Here is a 17,438-nt window from a genome sequence, read left to right as displayed (position 1 = left end):
TCATCATCCTTAATCATCAGAGAAATGCAAATGAAAACTACTTTGAGATATCATCTAACTCCAGTAAGATCAGCCCATATCACAAAATCCCAAAATCAGAGATGCTGGCATGGATGTGGAGAAAAGGGAACACTTCTACACTGCTGGTGGGAATGCAAATAAATACGTTCCTTTTGGAAAGATGTCTGGAGAACACTTAGAGAACTAAAAATAGACCTGCCATTCAATCCTACAATTCCTCTACTAGGTATATATCCAGGAGACCAAAAACTACACTACAACAAAGATATTTGTACCAGAATGTTTATTGCAGCCCAATTCATAATTGCCAGGTCATGGAAGAAGCCCAAGTGCCCATTGACCCACGAATGGATCAATAAATTGTGGTATATGTACACCATGGAATATTATGCAACCTTAAAGAGAGATGGAGGCTTTATCTCCTTCATGTTTACATGGATGGAGCTGAAAAATATTCTTCTTAGCAAAGTATCTCAAGAATGGGGGGGAAAGTATCCAATGTACTCAGCCCTACTATGAAACTAATTTATATCTTTCATATGAAAGCTATAGCCCAATTATAGCCCAAGAATAGGGGGAAAGGGGAGAGGAAGGGGAGGGGAAGGGGGAGGTTGGGTGAAGGGAGGGTGATTGGTGGGACCACAACTATGGTTCATCTTTCAAGGGTAGATGTGAATCTTTCTGAATGTAGAATATAAATATCTTAATAGAATAACTAAGAAAATGACATGAAGACTATGTTAACTAGTTAGATGAAAATATTTCAGATTGTATATAGAACCAGCACACTGTACCCCATGACTGCATTAATGTACACAGCTGGGATTTAATAATAAAAAAAAAATTCTTAGAGCCATGCTCTTCAGGGTTGTGCAAATTGCTCTGTATGTGTCTTACTTCAAAATGTTTGCCAAAGAAGGAAGGAAAAAGAAAGAAATAAAGCAACTTAATTCATAGGCAGATTAAAGAGCCAGATCTGGAGTTAGTTTAAATTCAAACCCTGGCTAATCCACTTATAACCTGTGTGTCCTCAGGCTATGAGGCCTCTCTATACCTCAGTTTCCTCATCTGTAAAATGCGGATAATACCAGCACCTGATCCTAATGTTGTTTTGAGGACTCATGAATTGATCCATGCTAAGTATTTACAATTAAATGTTACTCATTTATTTTATTATTTTTGCAACCAACCTACAGGGCCACACAAGGTTGGAGTTAAAAGCAAGGACTTTATACTCTTTGCCCCAGAAAATTGAAAGCTTATGTTCACACAAACATCCGTACGTGAATTTTCATAGCAAAATTATTCATCATAGCCAGAAACTGGGAAGTCAGACATCCTTTGGTGGGTGAATGGTACCTCCTTACCTTGGGCTGCTCCTCAGTAAGAAGGGGGACAAACTACAGATATATGCAACAACTAGGAATTATGCTGAGTGGAAAAAGCCGATCCCAAAAGCATCTGCATGCTTCTGTTTATAGAACATTCATGAAATGACAAAATTATAGAGATGGAGAACAGATTTAGTGTTTACAAGGGTCAGAATGTTGCAGGGCAGGAAGATGAGGGAAGCAGATGTGGTTATGTTTTTGTTTTGTTTTTTCTTGTTTTGTTTGAGACAGAGTCTCACTCTGTTGCCCTATGTAGAGTGCAATGGCATCATAGCTCACAGCAACTCAACCTCTTGGGCTCAAACAATCCTCTTGCCTCCGTTTTTCATTTTTAGTAGAGATGGGGTCTCACTGTTGCTCAGGCTGGTCTTAAACTCCTGAGTTCAATCAATCTACCGGCTTCAGGCTCCCAGAGTGTTGGGAATGCAAGTGCCTGCCACCACACCCAGCTAGTTTTTCTATTTTTACTAGAGATGGGGTCTCACTTTTGCTCGGACTGATCTTGAACTCCTGAGGTCAGGGGATCTACCCGCCTCGGCCTCCCAGAGTGCTGGGATTACAGGCTGAGCCACCGCACCCAGCCTCAGATGTGGTTATGAAAAGGCAGCACCAGGGATCCCTGCGGTGTTTGGAGGTATTTTCTGTCTTGACTGTGATGGTTCACAGACCTACATACGTGTTAAAATTATATATAACTAAATACACACACAAGTACGAGTAAAACTGAGGAACTCTAAACAAGGTTTCTGAAGTGTATCATTGTCAATGTCCTGGTTGTGACATTGCACTGAAGTTTTGCAGGATGTTCCCCTCAGGGAAAACTGGATGAAGGTTGTGCGCTATCTCTCTAGTGTTATTTCTTGCAAGTGTGAAGGAATCTACACGATCTTTGACATCTGTCAGCCAAGGTCAGGTGATGTCCCCATGCCATTGCTTACTAACTAGGTGACCTTGGGTAGGTAAACCCCCTCAAGCCTCAGTTTCCTCATCAATGATACGAAGATATTTCAGGTTCCTTCTCCTTAGGTTCAAAATGAGAATGAAGTCCCTGAGCACAGTGCCTGGACAGCAGAAAGATATCACCTTAAGGAACATTACATTGTTACAAATAAGAAGAGTTTTGCCCCAGGTCACCATGAAATGAGCCAGGATTCTGGTTCTCAAATAGAAGCCAGGTTCTATCTATTTGGCCAGAGGGGGGAGGATCAAAAGTGAGAAGTGTAAGTGTGTGTGTGTGTGTGTGTGTATATGTGTGTATGTGTATGTGTGTGTGTGTGTGTGTGTGTGTGTGTGTGTGTGTGTGTGCGTTGGGGGAATAGAATAAGAGAGGGAGGGGGTGCATCAGGAGATGCAGGAGGAAGGGGTCAGAGAGCAGGCACCAAAAAAATGTTAAGAAAATCCAAAGGCGGCTGTGAAACAATAGTTTAGTGGCTATTGTGCTCATGCCCAGACCCTTGCTGGAACTGAATGAATCCGCATCCATGTGCTGTGCTCCTCTCCCACAGGGGGTGCCTGTTGGGGTCAGCCGGGTTCAAGGATGTAACAGCTGCTCTGAACAGAAAAAGCAGTGCCCAAACGACAGCCATGATTTTTATATCTGTTGGTTGAAAGGATCCCCCACACACACTCTACCCCCCAAATTATTACTGTTTCAAGTTCTGTGCTGCCTAATTAACCCGAATCTGGGCACCTGTTTTCTTTTATCACTTTCTTTTTTTGGGGGAGGGGGGTATTTCCCTCTTTATGCCTACTGCCAGGGCTCAACTTTGGTCCCTTCAGAGAAGTGACCTCAGAAGTCCTCCCAGTCCTTGCTACTCAAAGTCAGACCTGCAGGAACAATTGCACCCCCGGGAGCCTGTTAGACAAACAGGGTCTCTGACACCCTCCCCACACCTCCTAAACCAGACTGTGTTTTAACAGCATCCTCTGATAACTTGTTTGAGATGCTCTTGTCCACACTACTGGTTTCCTGCTGAGGAGACAAAGCCTCTGAGAGAGGGTGAGGGACTCTCTGGAAGTCACAAAGTGTGTTTGTACCATAGGTGAGCACCTGGCTCCTGGGCTCCCAGACAGAGAGCTGCCTTTAGTCGGAAACCTTTGTTTAAAATGGGTTAAGGTGGAACGCGTCTGAGATTCCTAGGTAAGGAGGAGAGTTCTCCATCTTTTGTCCTAAAAGCTGTTCTGGTAGAAAAACAGAGCCCCTTGCTGACCCTGTTCAGCTTGCGGTTTGGGTATGGGTAAGAAAGTCTATCCAGCATGCAGACATGACATGTCTCCTCTCCCAGGCAAGGCTGGGACGACATCATAGCAGTTGGATTGCTTTTGCAATGACTCAGGCCTCTCTGCATCTTAGTTTCCTCATCTGCAAAAGACACTCCTCCCTTTTTTTTTTTTTTTTTTTTTTTTTTGAGACAGAGCCTCAAGCTGTCCCCCTGGGTAGAGTGCCGTGGCATTACAGCTCATAGCAACCTCCAACTCCTGGGCTCAAGCGAGTCTCCTGCCTCTGCCTCCCAAGTAGCTGGGACCACAGGCGCCCGCCACAAAGCCCGGCTATTTTTTGGTTGCAGCCGTCATCGTTGTTTGGTGGGTCCAGGCTGGATTCGAACCCGCCACCTTAGGTGTACGTGGCTGGCGCCTTAGCCGGTTGAGCTATAGGCGCCAAGCCCAGACACTCCTCTCTTGACAACTGTACATTGAATACTTGCTATGTGCCAGGCCCCACGTCTGTCACAATGGCACATACAGAGGAAGGCCATGGCACTGTCTGCTAAGGATTCAAAAAAAAAAAAAAAATGAGGACAGCAGAGGAATTACAACTGAAAGAAAACGTGCGGTATCACAAACTAGCACTGTTGGAAACATCTATAGGACCCCATTTGCCAAACCAGACCTTTAGAGACATTCCTCCTGCCACACTCAGCTGGACGAAATCAAAGTGCTTCCTCCATGAACCTACAGCAGTCAGATAATGGAACTTTAGACTAGAAACCTCCTGGTCCATGTGCACTTCCCAGAAGGGTAAACTGAGGGTCAGAGGGGGCCAGAAACTTCCTTCAGGACACACACATGAGCAAAAACACCATAATATGGCATGAATGTTTGTTTGTGTTCCCCTCAAAATCACATGTTGAAGCCCTAACTCCTAAGTATTTGGAGGTGGGGCCTTTGAAGATAATTAGTTTTAGATTAGATCATAAGGGTGGGGGGTCCTTGTAATGGGATTCGTAGGATTAGAAAAGACCAGAGGGGGCTGGCAAGCTCACACTCTTCTCTCTCTTTCTCTCCCCTCCCCCTTCATGAGGACATGGCAAGCTCAGCTGTGTGCAGGCTAGGATGAGATCCTCCAGACATGGAGTAGCACCTTTAACTTAGATTTTCAGCCTTCAGACTATGAGAAAAAAAATGTCTGTTGTCTAAGCCACCCAGCAGCCTGATCTGACCGAGGCTCACCAGAGGTCCCCATCCTTTTTCTGGCACATTTGTACCTGACTCTATCCAAGTTAGGCTTGTGATGGAGACACAGTCACAGTTACACTGGGCTGTGGGAGAGCTCGCAGCTTAGCAGCGGCTGAGCTACACTTGGAAGCCAGGACATCAGAATGATGGGAGGTAGCCCCCCAGAGACGAGGATTCTAGGGGTTGGGGACCCAAGGCAAAGTGTCTGGGACTTCCAAGCCATTGGGAGGGCTTTCCAGCAAAAATCTTGGAGACCTGGAAAAGTCATTTTTGGTCCCACCAGGAGAAAAGCAAACTGCAAAGTCAAAACTAGTGAGTGTTTAATTAAACGTCCACAGAAGGTAGCACCAGGTAAGCATCATTAAACTGCTAAATTAATTCTTCCTAAAAATCTCACTACATGTAAAAAGGATTTAGATTTTCTCACTTTGCAAGAATTTCCCCCTACACCCAATCATTCCTGTGAAATCACAGCCTTATAAATTAGTGCCTTGTAGCCAAGTAAAAGCAACAAAAAAAGTATAAAAAAATTCTTTCAGAAATTATGTAATAAAAAGGCCATAGGTAATATGTTTTTAAGAATTAGCTATTATGAGGGAGGGCTGAGTCCTCCAAAACAAAGGGCCTGCAAGTTACTAAGTTACTACCTGAACTAGCTCCTGCTGGTCTTGTCAGACTAGCCTGCTGGGGCTCCTCCGACAGGGGAGCTTTGAGCTTCAGTCTGCCCCCTTCTGAAGGAATATCCAGGACCGCCCTCAAATCCAAATGCAGAGCTCGTGAGGACCCAAAGCCTCCTGTGCCGGGCGGTGGAAGTGTGGGTGAAGGCTGGGCAGGGCCTTTCTAGCTTGGGAAGCATAATTTAATATTGACAAAAAACTCAATAACCAAGATGCAAAATATTTTAATGTCATATTTTTCATCGAAATAATATTTTTTAACCTCAAGATGAACAAAATGGCAAAATTAAAACAGGTTGGTCTGTCCGGCACTCTGCAGCCCTCTGGGCGGGCCGCATGGCTTCTGGGCAGGCCTGTGACCTGGTGCACGGTCTGTGCCTCACTGTCTCCATCCGTACAATGGAGCCAACTCCTCCTCCTAGAGTTACAGGGAAGAGAGAAAGGATTCGTCCAAGCTAGGGAACAAGGTGCAAGGGAAGAACTGTATTGCGGTTTTGAAGGAACATCACACGTTTAAAAAAAAAAACCGAGCTCACACAGTCACAGCAAAATTACCCTGGGGCCCCGGCTTGGCACAGGAGCGTTCTGGTTACTGTTACAGTGGCCTGCGCCGCGGTCTCTGCCCTGGGGGCGGCGGGTGCTCTTCAGAGGTCTGGGGGCAGCGGACCCGGCGCCGGGTGTGGGAGGCCCGGCTGTGCTGCCCGCGGGCCCCAGCTGCGCGCCCGTCTCCGCCTTTGCGCCCTGCACGCCGGGGCACACGCTGCTACCCCGCCGACCGGCGGCCCGCGCCCTCTGTCTGCCCCACAGCGTCGAGGGCGGAGCTGACACTTGATCCCGCGGCCAGGCCAGTCGCTCAGTGGGCGCGGCCGCACTTCAAAGTGTGCGCGACCCGCCCCCTCCGACTGGGATCCGGGTGGGGACCAGCCAGCCCGCTGCTGGGCCTGGACTGTCCCAGGGGACCCGGGCTGCGGGGCGCGCTGCTAACCCGCTCCTCTGGAGGGGTTTTTGGGGAGGCTTCCCAAAGAAGGTCGAGAACGAAACTCTTTTCGTCCGATTCAGGCTCTAGCCTACTGACAAGATTAACTTCAGTTTTTCCTTTTCGAAGGTAAAACCGCTCCTCCGCCCACCCCACCTTGGCTATGTTGAGACTGACGGGGGGGGGGGGAGAACTACACGCTGGGAGAGAAATCGCTGCACACACGTTTGTCTGGGCCTGGCTAGATGCGGAAGGCTGCAGTGTGCTTGAATATGTCAGGAAGGAATATTCTCGAATAAAGAGTTGGTAGAAGGAAAAGCCTTCTGTCCGAGTCAGCACTTGAGACCTCCTTTCCCCACCACCCTGACCTCCCCGGAGTCCTGGGTCTTTCAGCCCAGGCACTGTTCTCTCCCTTGGAAGGGCCCCTGACCCCATTCCCCACCCCAGGAGCTCCTGCCTGCCCTGAGGCCCTGCTCACCTCACCCCCAGTTAGAATTCTGCTTCCTCCTTCTGCCCCCTCCTCATTAAGCCCAGGGTCTCTGGAGCCACAGATGGCTAGCTGGACTTCTGGCTGGACGCCTGCCCTTGAGCAAGGCAGTGTGGAGGTATTGGGTGCACACAGTGTCTGGACCAGGTTTCCAGGATGCCAACCCTCAGGGGGGAATTAGGGGTGAAGGGGTTGGCAAGAAGGTGGTCTCAGAGAAAGACAGGAGAGGAATGGAGGAAGCAGAACAGAAAGGAAAAAAGGCCAAGCACAGGAGCACCAGTGTCAGTCCCCAGGAGCATATGACATCTCCTGGAGACCAGGACCTCAGGCTCTCCCACTTTCCTGTCTGTGAGTCTTTGGCTGCCATCCTGAGGCAAGGGAAGGAGAGCTGTCACTGCCAGTGGCTCCAGTAGCCCAGGATAGTCCCATGAAGAAGGTCACAGGTGTCAGTTAGGCTGCAGGTGTGAGTCATAAGCGTCGAGTGCCCAGGAGATTGGGGCATGGGCTTGCAGTCAAGGGCATTCAGGGTGTGTAGGTGGCCCTGGGCAGAGCACCAACAATACCCCTGCAGCAGCTTGCAGTGGGGATGCCACATCTTGGCCCAGAAAACACTCAGTTGCTCTTTTTACATACAGTATGTGTCTGCCTCTCCTAGTAAACAGCCAGCTCCTTGAGGGCAAGAAAAATGAGAAAACCACTCTAACAGGGAATCAAGTACCACATTCCATGTTCCTGACAACATTGCTATTATAAATTCCAATAGACATTCATTGAGCATCTCCCATGCATCAGACATACACCAGCAAAGTGGATTAGGATTGCTTGCTTACTGAAACCCCTGCTAGTCTGCACGCTGTTTTAGGGAAAGAGCTTTGAGGACATGGACTCCTGGTGGTGGGGTAACAGCTTGGTTTTATATATTTTAGGGAGACAGGGATTACAGGTGAGGTCATAAATCAGTACATGGAACATACACATTGGTTTGGCCCCCAACGTGGGACACTTGGAAGCCAGAGCTTACAGGTTATAGGTAAAGACATTTTAGCTGACAATCTGCTGAAAGAGTTGGGCTCTGTGTAAAAGACCAGGAGTTAGTGAAAAGGAATACTTAGGATAGAGGCTCTGTTAGTCAGAGACAGAGTCCTGGACAGACACTAGTGGTTTGTTACGTATATTGAAGACCTGCAGGTAGTTCTGGCACAGACTCAGGCCTATGTCACAGAAGACGTCTCTAAGAAGGGGAGGGGACACGATGAGGCATGTCTGATTTCCAGTGTTAGGGATTCTCTTGGCCAAGAGGGGTCCAGGCAGTCAGTGCTGGATGAGGGAGCCCTAAGATTTCATTTAGTTCACAGTCGTATCCTGCTCTCTTCAGTACTTGGCACAGAGCTTCACCATAGCAGGAGCTCATGAAATGCTCGATGAATGAATGTACAACTTCTCAGGGAGCTGGAGTTCACAGCCTAGGTAGACAGGTAGATAACATGTTAAATAATTAAAAAGAAAAAACGAAGTGTGAAAACAGTAGCACAGAAACAAAGTGATTAACTTGGGATCAAGCTCCGAGTTCAAAGAAAATTTCACAGTCAAAACTGTTTTGAAATGGAGGCCTTGGCCAAGCCTGTAGAAAGCATTCCAAGGAGAAGAGGCAGAAGGAAAGAGGCATAAAAGAAACAAGCAGGTCCTCAGAACAGGGTCCTTTGAGCTCCAACATCAAACAAGGACTCCAAAAAAAAAAGCGATTTTCATGTTCTGCTCAGATTTCACCATTAGAAAGAGCAGAGGCACAGACTATAAAAATTGATGCACCCTCATAAAGGAGAATGGGTGGGTCTAAGCCATCCTTTAAAGGTATGATACATGCTGGTCATGTTCATCTGACCAGGTGGGACAGTTGGAGTAAGCAGAGAACCCATCAAGGGGTGGCCTGGAGTGGGATCGCAGAACCTGAGGAGGGTCCATGGAGGAGGGCTTCCAGCATGAGTGTTGGACCCCTGGCTAAATGAAGGAAGTTTGCAACAAAAGGGGTAGCTCACTGCTGGGTGCTGGATACAGGGTGAGGAGGGTGATCCCACAGAGGTGTCAGATCCCAAGCAGGGGGAGCAGAGTGTTGTGCAAGGAGAAGCCTTGGCACTGGCTGTCCGAACCTCAACGGAGTGAGAGGAGTGTCCTTGTAAGGGAAAAAACAGCAGTGGAGATGGAGGATTATTTATACAGAAGGGGAGTAATCAAATAAGCAAACATGCCCTCACTTTGGCAGCACATATATTAAATATTGGAGCAATACAGAGAAGATTAGCATGGCACAAGAATGACATGCAAATTTGTGAAGTGTTCCATATTTTTGAAATATTCTTAGGAAAGTATCACAGGAGTGGAAAAGCCAAGTATCCAATGTCCTCAATTTTAAAATGAAGCCAATAGATATTCTAACACACATCCACACAAGAGGAAACTCAATTCAATTCAAGGTCGGGGGAGAGAGGAAAAGGGAGGGCATTGGTGCGCTCCCACCTAATGGGCACAATGTAAGGGTATATGGCACACCTCCTTGGTGCGGGACACAACTACAACAGGGACTTTACCTCACAAATACAAACACTGTAACCTAATCATTTATACTACCCTCCTATTAATCCAAAATTTCAGTAAACCAAAACCAAGTAAGTAAATATGTAAAAGATGAAGAAAAAAATTTTCTCATTGTTAAGAGAATCAAGTTACAAATATGGAAACAAAGAAATCTGGGAAGACTCTTGTGAGTTGGATTGCAATTGGAGGTATTGATAAGGTCTTATGGCACTCAATGCCCAAATAGATATATAGAAATAAATATGGATGGGAAATATGTGTACATGTGTGTACACTTGTGCCTGGGTCTGTATAGATACATGCATATTCCTCAGCTGTTTTTGCTGAGAGAACCTGAGAACAGTGACCCTCCTCAAGCAGTAAGTGTACATCTTGCCCAGGTTTGAGCTTCTAAATACCATTTTCTTTTTTGAGACAGAGTCTCACTCTGCGTCCAGGGTAGAGTGCCTTGGTGTCCTACCTCACAGTAACCTCAAACTGTTGGGCTCAAATGATCCCCTTGTCTCAGCCTCCCAAGTAGCTGTGACTACAGGTGCCCACCACAACTAAATACCATTTTCAACTAAAAGGAAGAAGACACCCTTGGAGAAATGGGTGATTCTGGAGCTGAGGCAGGGATGGGCCTGCAACATCTTGTTACCCAGAAAGTAACTGCCCAAAGAATGATGGAAATAGGCCGAGGAACATGGAAGCCATATCTGGACATTTCTGGAGCAATCTGAACACAAATAAAAACAAGAGTTATAGATTATAGCCCATAGAATAAAATAGGAAACCAGGAGATTGTAGGGTTACAAATAATTGAATAAATTGAAAGCTTGATAAGAAACAAGATATTGATATAAAAATAATTTCCAACTACAGAGGGGAAAACAGTTCAGTGGAGAGGTGGTAGATGCCCCATTAACTGGGTAATCCAAGTGCATATCATCCATAAGTCTTATGCCACCTGACAGGATGCCACAAGGAGAACACAGCATCTTTTCTGTTGTATTTCTGCCAAAGATGAACCTGCTAAATATAATCTGGATGAAACCTCACACAAATCCAGAGAGAGGACATTCTGTGAAATGACTGGCCTACAATCTTCAAAAGAGTCAAGGTCATAACAATCAAGGGAAGACTGAGGAACCGTTTGGTACTTAAGAAAACTAAAGGGGCTTCGTATCTGAGGCGATGTGTGATTCTACACTGGACCCTTTTGTCATAAAGAACGTTATTGGGACAAAGAATGAGACTCAAATGTGTTCTGAGAACCAAATGGTAGAAAGGCAAGCTGTCATGCGTCTGGTGACTATTCTAGAAACACATGTCACAGCATCCAGGGGTGACAGGCGTCACATTGGCAGCTTACTTTCAGATGATTCAGGAAAAATATTTTTATACAGTACTTGCAACTCTTCTGCAAATTTGAAGTTATGTTAAATGTATAGTTAAGTGTATTAAAATGAGATCATATTTCTGTACTGCTCAGACTCTTAATGCTTCCCTGTCACTTTTGCAATAAATACACAGAGTCCTGACCCAGGTCTATGAGTCCTGCATGACCTGTCCCATCTCCTGTCAGTGCCCTTGAGCCTGGCTGTGTTTTACCCACAGTGACCTGCTGGTTCTTTCTGGAATGTGTCCAGCTGTCTCCTCCCTCTGGACCTTTGCCCTTGATGTTCCTATTGCATAGAGAATGGTCCTCCCAGATTTCCATGTGGTGCTCTCTGTTCAAACGTCTCATGTTGTGACCGCATAAATGATCACACGAGACGTGGATTGACAATACACACTGCAAGAGGTGAGGCTCACCATAGGTGCAGGATAACCCTGAGCACTTCTCACAGAGTCCTTGTATTGAGAAGATACATAATAGGCGGAAAGATTACTAAGCAAAGACATGCAGGGGCTGCGTGCTCAGGGAAATGACCTCATAGGTGCCAAGAAAGTATGTACTCAAGGAAATGATCTTCAAGGGTGGTAAGGAAATGATATCTAAAATACTAAATGCAATTTTTCTCCACTAATCCTTTAAGGAACTGTCATAAAATGTTTAGTGTTTAACAATAGGCTTACTACTACAGCACTGAACTTTGCTCCTCCAGGATTCCTGAGTTACTTGGTGGCTTGCCTTCCAAGTCACAAGAGATTTCCAGGCTTGCCAGGAGAATGTCTTGTTCTCAGTAATTCCTCAGATGAGTTATGATATTGGTGACTGTTGTAGTAAGTACGATGTTTAATCCTCTATAGCAGGGGTTCTCAAACTTTTTAAACAGGGGGCTGGTTCACTGTCCCTCAGACCATTGGAGGGCCAGACTGTGGGCCCCAGGATGAGTCAGCTGCTAAACAGGACAGGCAGCTGTGGCAAAAACACCTGGCAGGCCAGAGAAATGTCCTAGGCAGGCTGCATGTGGCCCGTGGGCTATAGTTTGAGGACTCCTGCTCTATAGTCTCCCAGCAGAGAGACCCTTGAAAATAGCTCCTCAGCCAGGTCAGTCACCTGTGTCCCCTTACCTCCATTAAATTTCTTCATAATATATCTACCCAGAAGAAAAAAAAGTCATTTTACCACAAGGACATGTGCACCAGAATGTTTATTGCAGTTCAATTCACAATTGCCAAGATGTGGAATCAACCTAAATGCCCATCAAACATGAAAGGATGAGCAGACTATGGTATGTGTACACCACGGAATACTGTTAAGCCATAAAACGATGGAGACTTCACATTTTTGTATTAACCCGATGGAGTTGTAGAACATTCTACTTAGTAAAGTATCACAAGAATGGAAAAACAAGTATCCAATGTACTGAATACTAATATGAAATCAATAGATGAACAAATACACATCCACGCAAGAGAAAAAACACAATTAAACTCAAGTTGGGTGGGAGGATTGGTAAACTCTCACCTAATAGGCACAGTGTAGGGGTACTTGGTACGCCCCCGGGGGAGAGGCACAACTACAACTTGGACCTTACCTAACAAATGCAAACAATGTAACCTGATCCATCCCTACCTCAGAGTCAAGACTTCCCTTTATGCTGCTTCTCATGGCTTGCCACGTTACTATGGCTTTCCCTGTGTGTACTCTGCCAGTTTCGTCTCTAGAACATCATGTGGAATCAACCTAAATGCCCATCAAACATGAAAGGATGAGTGGACAAGGACCCTCCCAGGTGTGATGACCACCAGGCAACAGGGGCTGACCTCCTTCACCCCCACACAGCAAGGTGGGCCCACCTATGGCTCTAATTTTGAAGATGTGGAAGTTAAAGTTCAGAGAAGTAAAGCAATTTACCCAAGGACAGACAGTTGATACCCAAAGGAAGTGGAATTTTAACTGCCAGAAATAATTGTATTTTCTTGAGCAAAGCCTTAACCCTAGGACTCCACCTTAACACAGTTGGAGCTGGGGTTGTGGGAGCACTTTTGCACTGCATGGACATTCACAGTTCAGAGAACCCAGACTTTCAAGCTGAGTCTAGGGCAAGTCACAGTCAGGAGGATTTTGGAAATTATTATTATTATTATTATTATTTGAGACAGTCTCACTTTGTTACCCTCAGTAGAGTACCATGGTGTCACAGCTCAAAGCAACCTCAAACTCCTGAGCTAAAGTGATTCTCTTGCCTCAGCCTCCCAAGTAGCTGGGACTACAGGCACCTGCCACAATGCCTGGCCATGCAAATTATCTTTCAAAGGAAATCTCAGGGCAAAGGAGGAGCCTGTAGTGGATTTCCTTCATATCCCTCCCTGACAGGTGCTGCGCAGTGGCCATCACAGGTCCCTACTGGGTGGTCTGCAGGGCAGCAGCACATAATAAGAAAATGCATGTGCTTGAAGCCTGGCAGAGGGAGTTCCAGTCCCAGCTCCACCCCTTACCCCAGAGGTGACACCAAGTAAGTGAGTTAACTTTCCTGAGTTTCCAAGTCTTAATAATAGTACCTGTCTTCCACACCACGTTGAGGCTTAAATAAACTAACATGTGTGAAGTGCCTAGCACTGTGTGTGGTCATATTCAGTGCTCTATAAGTAGCAGGATAAATACATCACTGGCCAAGTTATGACACTGTTTGCTCAAGTCTAGGAACTAGAGATTCCAAGATGTGAAATATCAGAGAAGGACCACACTGTCTCTGCCTGAAGCATGGCAGGGAGGCCCCGGTGACAGAGGCAGGGTTCCAAAGGGTCTCCACTTTGATGCTGGCACCAGTCCCATCTAGAGTTTGCCCCACCAGCCCCTGTGGATGGAGCAGGTCCCCCTCCCTGACTCAAATGTCTCTTGGGAGAGGCACTTTCATTTGGCCAAGGCAGCCAACTCCACAGGCTATTGGCTCTATGTGGGGAAACACAAAACCATCTTGAAATGCAACTTTCCAGTTTTAATTTTGTTTATTTATAAATGTATACTGCCAAAAAGATGCCATTGCCTCCCTCCAATCCCTTCTCTGGCATCTAATTACCTTTAGAGCATGAACATCAACATGAAGACGCTTTCCCCAGCCAGACAGCAATTAGAAACATTTGATACTATTTTAGCCATTGAGGATGGGTAGGACGCAGAAACTATCAAATAAGTCCCTGTCACACTTTCCAATAATCCTCATGCCTACCTAGGAAATGAAGCTCAACCTTGCCATGTCCTGGCAAGTTGCCATTCATCAGATGTTTGCTGAGCACCTTCTCAGGGCAGGTAGTGCTCTACGTACTTGAGCTATTTACATACACATTAGTGGCCCAGTAGATAATGAACCTGCCACTGACACCTTGGCATAGATAGAGCCTTTCTCCAGGTTTCTCTTTCTTCTTGATCTACCTCGTGCATTTCTACTTATCCTTCAAAATCTGGTTCAACCCCACCTACTCTGGAACAGTTTCCAATGTGCTCAAGGAAAATTAATTATTGTTGTCATAATGCTTTGTTCATTTCTCTTTTATAGCACTTTATTACTTTATCCTCTAAATTAATAGGCTGGATTTTGGAGAGTGGTTTTAGTTTTACAGAAAAATTGAATAGAAAGTACAGAAAGTCACTATTTGCTCTTCCCACTGCCCCACCCTTGGCCCTGTATTAACATCTTGTATTAGTGTGGGACATTTGTCACAATCCATGAGTCATTGTGGATTCATTGTTATTAACTAAGATTCATAGGTTAACTCTTTGTGTTCCATAGTCTACGGTTTCACAGATGTATAATGGCATGTATCTGCCATTGCAATATCATACAGGAGAGTTTCACTGCCCTAAAAATCCTTTTTTTTTTTTTTTAAGTGGATAGGAAGTAGGATTTATTATTGGTAGGCGCAATTGATAGGCAACAGTGTTAAGTCCTCACGAGTGCAGGGCCCGCCACTTGTCCAGGGGGCCACAATTGGGGATGTATTTGACCCCACAGCCATCTGGGATGAGCCGCTTCTCAGCCACCATGTCTTCAAATTCATCTGAGTTAAATTTGGCAAAACCCCATTTCTTGGAGATGTGAATCTTCTGACGGCCAGGAAACTTGAACTTGGCCCTGCGAAGGGCCTCAATCACATGCTCCTTGTTCTGTAGTTTGGTGCGGATGGACATGATGACTTGGCCAATGTGAACCCTGGCCACAGTGCCCTGGGGCTTTCCAAAGGCACCACGCATACCTGTCTGGGGCCTAGACTGGGGACAGCACAAGGTCTAACACATGAACATGTATTGGAAAGGAATGTCTCCAAGGTCCCTTAGAGCAACCTATACAAGCAACAGGCTGCATACACTACCGAGGAGGCTACTATTTGCAGCCAATGCACACCAGGACCCCATGAAGAAAGGAGCAGGGTCAACTTAGTTAGCTGCAGGTAAAAATCCTTTTTTTTTTTTTTTTTTTTTTTGACAGCGCCTCCAGTTTTCCCCCTGGGTAGAGTGCCGTGGCATTACAGCTCATAGCAACCTCCAACTCCTGGGCTCAAGCGAGTCTCCTGCCTCCGCCTCCCAAGTAGCTGGGACCACAGGCGCCCGCCACAAAGCCCGGCTATTTTTTGGTTGCAGCCGTCATTGTTGTTTGGCGGGTCCGGGCTGGGGATTCGAACCGGCCACCTTAGGTGTACGTGGCTGGCGCCTTAGCCGGTTGAGCTATAGGCGCCAAGCCTAAAAATCCTTTTTTAAAATTTCAGATTAATATGAAGGTATAAAGCATTGGGTTACAGTGTTTGCATTTGTTAGGTCAAGTCCCTGTTGCAGTCCCAGGAGTGTGCCATGTGCCCCTGCCTTGTGCCCAGTGGTGGTACCCTAGAAATCTCGTGTCTTCGTTTATTCCTCTCTCCTCCTCCCAAGTTCCCAGCAACCACCAATCTTTCTACTGTAAATATCTGATATGCAGGATTTACTTTCACTGTTACAAATGGGTCTCGACCCACAGTGAGAGCCGCTACCATAAAGAGAGCATCCCCAGGATGGTTGGTCCTCCTCAGATTAGGGTCCTGGAATGAGAGACACAGAGGAGACCTGAGCCCATGTCCTGGACTAGAGCCGCCTCAGCGGACTTGTAGGCCTGCAAACAGGAAGGAAATGCTTACTGATATTTGAGAATTGTTTGTTACACAGCATAATAAGCAACAATGACTAGTACAGAAAACTTCCTGGAGAATGAAGAACAGGCAGAAAAATTATCCAGATGGACAGGTGAGGTTAAGAGGAAACCCAATTTAGTGCAGAGAGTTGCAAGTACAATGAATAACACTTAGGACGTTCATGAGGCCACTTGAAAATCTGCCACAAGTAGATGAACGGAAAGGCAGACTTGAGCTCGTAAAGCTCACTATGATAATCACCGTTAGCATCTGAAACACTTAATCCTTCCTGGGGACAGCTCGGTCCTGGTGTGCCACTTATGATTATCCTGTTCAGAACTTTCCCGGCCTCTTTGCTGCTAAAGAGTAGTTAGAGATCTAGTTCTGGCCCTTGACACCTAAACAGAAATAGTCTCATGGAATTCTGGGAAAGCCTTTCTTTTTTGATGAAACATGTCAGATGTGGTTAGAATGGTCTTGCCCTTTTCTCCTGGCTTGAATAAGGATGCAATTGTGAGAGTTATTAACAGCCGTCTTGCATCCATGAAGGAATGGCTTGAAGAATTTCAGAGACATTGGCCCCTCTTCTCTGAGCTGCTGAACCAGTGCCTGTAACTGACTCCTTCTAGGCATGTTTCTACATGAGGAATATAACCCCGTCTCTGTTTAAATACCATAGGGAGGGCTTTGTGTTAGGCATCGAGTTCTGTATTAGCTAACTATTCTAACTATTAATGACACAATGGCTAACATTTATGAACCCTTAACACAGCTTCCACTGTGTTAGGCATTTTATAGCCATTATGCCATTTAACCTTTCTATTAATCCCATGAACAAGTGGTATTATTGCCACATTAGAATTTTTCCCACAGATTGGATCTGCTATGGGTGACACTGTTCCAAATTTACCCAGCTTCTGGGGTGCAGACCCTAGTGCAGTCACACCTATTCCAAAACAGTAAGTGGAAGTTTTACTCCAGCTGGGTATGGTCTGGACAAACAATTGCTTTGAGAAACAGATTTGAATCAAGGTCTTCCACCTGTTACCAATAACCAGGAGAGAAGTTGTTATTTAGGGCTGGAGAAAAGCCTGAAGGTCTTAGGGTTCTGGGGTTCCCACAACATTTCTGAGCTCAGTGCAATCAAGTGGGTGTGATGAGCAGAAAGTTTGCTGAGGATTCCAGGAACATCTCTAGATCCTGAGGTTAACCCCACCTTCTCTAGAAGGTCCAACAGAGGAGACGGTGACATCAGGAAAGGTGTCTTTTGAAGTTCACTGAGTGATAGCATTTCTTTTTTTTTTTTT

The 17,438-nt window shown here is 45.9% G+C and overlaps 1 protein-coding gene and 2 non-coding genes across 3 annotated transcripts in view; 1 reads left to right on the top strand and 2 right to left on the bottom strand.

Moving 5' to 3' along the window:
• The first annotated feature begins 9,252 nt into the window (after positions 1-9,252).
• On the top strand, positions 9,253-9,354 carry LOC111728588. The gene has a single exon (XR_002775839.1). It is a non-coding gene; the product is annotated as a U6 spliceosomal RNA (small nuclear RNA).
• A 5,488-nt stretch (positions 9,355-14,842) lies between these two features.
• The window catches only part of LOC100963674 (60S ribosomal protein L10-like), an 18,799-nt gene continuing 16,203 nt past the window's right edge, over positions 14,843-17,438 (bottom strand). The window contains exon 2 of the mRNA XM_012811627.1: positions 14,843-15,241. Within this exon, the coding sequence (XP_012667081.1) occupies positions 14,921-15,241 (321 nt within the window). The 3' untranslated portion in view covers positions 14,843-14,920. The remainder of the gene's footprint in view (positions 15,242-17,438) is intronic.
• LOC111728591 lies at positions 15,286-15,420 on the bottom strand. The gene has a single exon (XR_002775841.1). It is a non-coding gene; the product is annotated as a small nucleolar RNA SNORA70 (small nucleolar RNA).

This window comes from Otolemur garnettii, unplaced genomic scaffold (genome assembly GCF_000181295.1).
Source record: "Otolemur garnettii isolate 467f Iridium unplaced genomic scaffold, OtoGar3 scaffold00171, whole genome shotgun sequence".
Classification (NCBI taxonomy): Eukaryota; Metazoa; Chordata; class Mammalia; order Primates; family Galagidae; genus Otolemur; species Otolemur garnettii.
This window is presented reverse-complemented; position numbering and strand designations above follow the sequence as displayed.